At 34.1% G+C, this 5,245-nt stretch overlaps 1 protein-coding gene across 1 annotated transcript; it reads left to right on the top strand.

Annotated features, from left to right (window-relative positions):
* Window positions 1-1,381: 1,381 nt before the first annotated feature.
* On the top strand, window positions 1,382-3,901 carry LOC149162917 (LOB domain-containing protein 4-like). The gene is made up of 2 exons (XM_089435842.1): window positions 1,382-1,719; window positions 2,741-3,901. Exons 1-2 carry the CDS (start codon window positions 1,549-1,551, stop codon window positions 3,197-3,199), a joined length of 630 nt encoding a protein of 209 aa, XP_089291968.1. The 5' UTR covers window positions 1,382-1,548; the 3' UTR covers window positions 3,200-3,901.
* The last annotated feature ends 1,344 nt before the right edge of the window (window positions 3,902-5,245 follow it).

Genomic DNA, 5,245 nt, shown 5'->3' with positions numbered 1-5,245 from the left:
TATTTTTATTGTAAATTGTTATTGCAGTGAAGTGATAATGGAATTTAATTTTGGGAGATTTTGTAGATTGTTTTTTCCATTAATTTTGGGAGATTTTGTAAAGTGATATATTGTTTTTTATTTTTAAGAAAAAGAGTACTTTGGTGTGATAATGAAGATTGGGTGATATTTGTAGAGTGATATATAGTTTTTTAATTGATAAAAAAATGAGTGATTTATGTGTGATAAGAGGGAGGGTGTGATTTTTAACCTTCATTAGATTTAATTTTTGGCACAATTTTATTTGGCTTTAAAATAGATTTCAGAATTTAATTTTATTGTAAATTGTTATTGCAGAGTGGAGCAATAATGTATTCTAATTTTGGGATATTTTAGTAGAGTTATATATTTTTATTTATTTATTAAAAAATAATACTTTATGTGTGATAATCGGGATTATGTGATGTTTGTAGAGTGATATATTTTTTTTATTTATAAAAAAAAAAGAGTATTTTATGTGTGATAATGAGGATGGTGTGATTTTGAACCTGGTGTAGATTAGTCTCTCACAACAACTTTATTTGGGTTTAAAATAGATTTGACAATTTAATTTTATTGTAAATTGTTATTGAAGGGTGGAACCATAATGGAATTTAATTTTGGGACATTTAATTTTGGGACATTTGGGTAGATTTTGGTAGAGTGATATATTGTTTTTATTTATAAAAAATTAGTACTTTATGTGTGATAACTAGGATCCTGTGATGTTTGTACAGTGATATATTGTTTTTTATTTGTAAAAAAATGAGCACTTTGCGTGTGATAACAAGGATTGTGTGATTTTGAACTTTGGTCAAACTTTTTGGTTGTTTGTATGTTTAGTTGAGTTCTTGATATTACTATATGAGTAACCCAAGAGTATCTAAGCCGTCAAAATCATCTAAATAGCCTTGGCCACATCAATCCTTAACATAGCTAAAAAAATTCCCACTAAATTTCAAACCAATAACATTTATACCACAAAATGAATTAAGTTAGTAACCTCGCCCAAATTACTCCAGTTAGTCACGATTAAATAAAAATAAAAATAACGAGGGTTGTGAAGCGTGATACAGATCTGGACTTAAATCTGGCGTAGATAAACCAAGGGCCGCATGTGGGTGATAGGGAAACGTGTCGGCCACACAATAAGGGAATAGAAGGTGTGAACGAAGATGAACGTTCCCGGCCGATTCCAACATCCTGACTGAAAAAGCTCCGTTCCAATGCCTACAACTCGAGGGAACGTGGGTTTCCAATGTCAACGACAACGCGTATATGACGTCACGCCACGCAGGGCAGCACCCTCAACGTTATATTTATATGCAATACATCATCATCTCAGCTGCACATTCCGTATACATCTAGTTCTACTTCTGCCCCCTTCCATTGCTCCGCCCCTCTGTGTTCGTCTCCTGTTTCGTTTTCAGGCTTGAAAAAGTGAGATATAGAGACAATTTGGAAGGATTTCCAGGTCTTCTGCCTTGATTGATAGAATTAGAAGAGGGGAGTTTTATTGAAAAGTGTTGAATGGGTACCAGCAAAACTTCAGGGAGCTCCCCGTGCGCCTCCTGCAAGCTGCTACGCCGACGTTGCGCCAAGGACTGTGTTTTTGCCCCATATTTCCCTGCAGACCAGCCCCAGAAGTTTGCCAGTGTTCACAAGGTCTTCGGTGCCAGCAACGTTAGCAAGATGCTCCAGGTATTACTCCTACTTGCCTCCCAGATATAGAAAAAATTGTCCTAGTTTCAATTGTTTTAATGAAGTTTCTCATAGTTAGGATTGGTGCATGAGGAAGCTGTTTTTTTTTTCTCTTCTTAAATCACCCTTTTACAAGTCAATTCTACCTTTTTCTTTAGATATCTGAGTTAATGATACCGTGCAAACAACCAGATTGATGCTATTATTGAATTGCATCTATCTTACCCAAGTCACTTGAATTTGCATTTGGTATTTTGCAACAAATGATAATTACATCAAAATCATCCAGTTGCACTTGGCCTCATCCTAAGAAATGATGACATATCAAGAACATAATTAGTGGTAAACAACCAAATTGATGCCTTTGATGCCATGACTGAGGGGCATCTACTCAATCAAGATGATGCATGATTTGCAGAGGGTGTCCTGTCACAAATGATGTCATTGTAATTGGCATAAACAAGTAGATTGATGGCATGATTTATACATGCAGTAATGATATCATATCAAGATCATCTCCGGTACTAAACAACCAGATTGATGTCTTAAATGTTATGACTGAATAGTAGGTTACTATTTATACCAGGTTTTGCTAGCAATTATTCTATTGCAGATTTTGGAATATTTCAAGAATGTGATATGAGCGATCAAACAGTTGGAATATTTCAAGAATGTGATATGAGCAATCAAACAGTTGACTTCTCTCATGTTTATGAAATTTGAGAAATATTTCAAAATCTACAATCACATAAATTATGATCAGCCTTTTGACTCCATATAATAATAACAAGCAGATTGTTCATATAGTTATTGGAATTAAGCAACCAGATTGATAAGTCTGTGGGATTGTAAAATTAATGTGGGATTGTGCGTTGTGTTTTGCTTGTACAACTAAAGGTTTGATTCATTGCCCTAACCAGTGGAAGAAATAATAGGTGTTTATATAGCATTTTAATGGTTATATATACAATGGAAAATGATATTCTGCAGAAATACTGATCTCTAAAGTGGGGTATTGCAGGAACTCCCTGTTCATCAAAGGGGAGATGCAGTTAGCAGCATGGTATACGAATCTAATGCGAGAGTGAGAGATCCGGTTTATGGGTGTGTGGGTGCCATCTCATATCTGCAACAGCAAGTGGCCAATTTACAGATGCAGCTGGCCAGGGCCCAGGCAGAGATAATGTGCATGCATATGCAGCAGCAGGAAGCATTGCTCTCAGATAATACTGATAATATTATTGATTCCAAACAAGCTATCATGGGATTTCTCTCAGATAGTACTGATAATATTGATACCAAGCAAGGTATCATGGGAAGGATGGATGATCATCAGCTTCATTATGATCAGATTCATGCTAATAATTACCATCATCCTTCTGACTGCAGTACAAGTTCTCATGATTCTCCCCACCAGCTACTAACTCATGACCACACTGTATATGATGCTCTGGATATAAAAGAGATTCTGTGGACATGATATTCCATGTTGGAATGAATTTAATCTCTGTTAATCTTTAATTTGTTTTGATCAAATTAATATGTTTCCAGGCTATATAACTTTCCTCATTCAATGTCATCATTTTCATCCAGCTAGTCACCATGAACGATCTAAGATTTGTGTCTAGTTGGGCATAAGTGCAATAATTGCAATTCAATCTGCCACTAGTCATGTCATCCTAGTATTTAGGTAGAATTAGGGCATTCTTGGTTGCAAAGTATCTTATCACTTTGGATTGGAGTCTCTATATACCTGATGTGACTGCTTTTGTCTTATTTGGGAGTTTGGAACTTGTGTTTGAGGCAGAAGAAAACTATGCTGCCTTTATCCTCAACTAATCACACTCCTGCCATGATATAAGGATTTATTAAGGTTTTCTATTACAGAATTTGCTTATCTATCTCTGGAGCAGAAGGATGTTGCAATGGCTCTTGTTCTCTGGAAATCTAGCAGAAGAGAAAATTGGATTTGGTTGGTTACATGGTACGGCTGTAAATACTGTGAAAATAGCTGAGGAAGTCAATATAGAATTTTCTTGAACCCTTTTTTCTCTATATGTGGTTTGTTGGTAAAATAGAAGTGCCTGAGGCTATAAAATTTGAGTCAAACAAGGTAACTCTTGAAGGCTGAGCCCGGTTTCTTTCCTCCCCATATATAAATAAAGATTTATTTTAACTGTTACATTTGTTCTTGTACACGTTGTGCCTTTATGAAGAGATTGGTTGTTCAATAAGAAATGTGTCTGTAAAAATTCAATTCGGAGAATGTTCAGAGTCATTATAATTGAATTTTATATATAAAGATGCCAGTGATAACTGTTGGTCACATTAATGAAAGTCACTTGGAGTTCATTTAGTACTTGCAGGGAGGATTGCAATTTTATCATGGTTTAGTATTATTTAATAGTATCGTTCACGTGGTCTGTAATTGTGAAATCTGATCAGTATAGTTGCCATTATTATCAGTATGATTTTTTAACACTCGGTATCTGTAACACTGCATTTAGATTTAATTGGAGTGACGGACTCATTCAATGCATTTGAAATGAGTATTTTTCTGATAAACCCATTCAAATTCGTAATTCGTGATCAACCATAAATGACAATAATATTATAAATGAGTTGTTTTTAGTGAAATTTTTTGTAAGTTTTTTTATTCGTTTTTTCTGGATTTTTTTTTTTTAAATCTAACAGGAATTTATTGAAATTACAATGTTGATGGGTAATCTCTGCACAATCTAAGTGCCCCAGAATTTTTCAGGGTACTGAATCTATATATGCAATCAAAAACCTAGTTTAAATAACACAAATCAAGATCTCACCTCAAATTCTTCCATCGGTTTCTTCAGCCTATTCAACACAAAATCCCTTTGAAGCCTCACCCTCCATTTATATTTTAATAATTTTCATTTTAAAAGCCTTAAAATTTGACTGGGAGCTTTGAACACTTGGAAGAATATGCAAGTGTAAATAGAAATTTCTATGTTGCACATCCCTTTGAAGCCTCACCCTCCATCTATATTTTAATAATGTACATTTTAAAAACTTAGAATTTGAATGGGAGCTTTGAGCACTTGCAAGAATAGGGAAATGTAAATAGAAATTTCTATGTTGCACAAGTTTCCAGTAAGCCGGTACTGATGATATGCGAGAAAGAGCACGGCTATATGCGAGAAAGAGCACGGCTAAAAATATTGTCCAAATTTACAGGGAAAGTCAAGTTGGGAGCGGCAATAATATAACATATTACAATTTAATATATATTAAAAATAATAATAAAATAATTTATTTATTTCCATCCAAAATTTCCAATCAAAACCCATCTTGCAAAGAAACATGTAAAAGATTCAACTTTGAAATATTGCCAAACAAAATCAAAATATTAATCCATCAACAATTTCTCTATCAAATTCCTTTTGAGCAAAGAAACATGCAGAACTCCCAAATTGGAAAAAAAGTTGTTATTACTCTATTACTAGGTGATTTCATGCAAGGCTATATGTTAAGTCATTGGTTCAATTCTTCT

This window comes from Pinus tabuliformis, chromosome 5_2 (genome assembly GCF_031772625.1).
Source record: "Pinus tabuliformis cultivar Carrire ecotype Pingquan chromosome 5_2, CPIR1, whole genome shotgun sequence".
Lineage (NCBI taxonomy): Eukaryota > Viridiplantae > Streptophyta > Pinopsida > Pinales > Pinaceae > Pinus > Pinus tabuliformis.
This window is presented reverse-complemented; position numbering and strand designations above follow the sequence as displayed.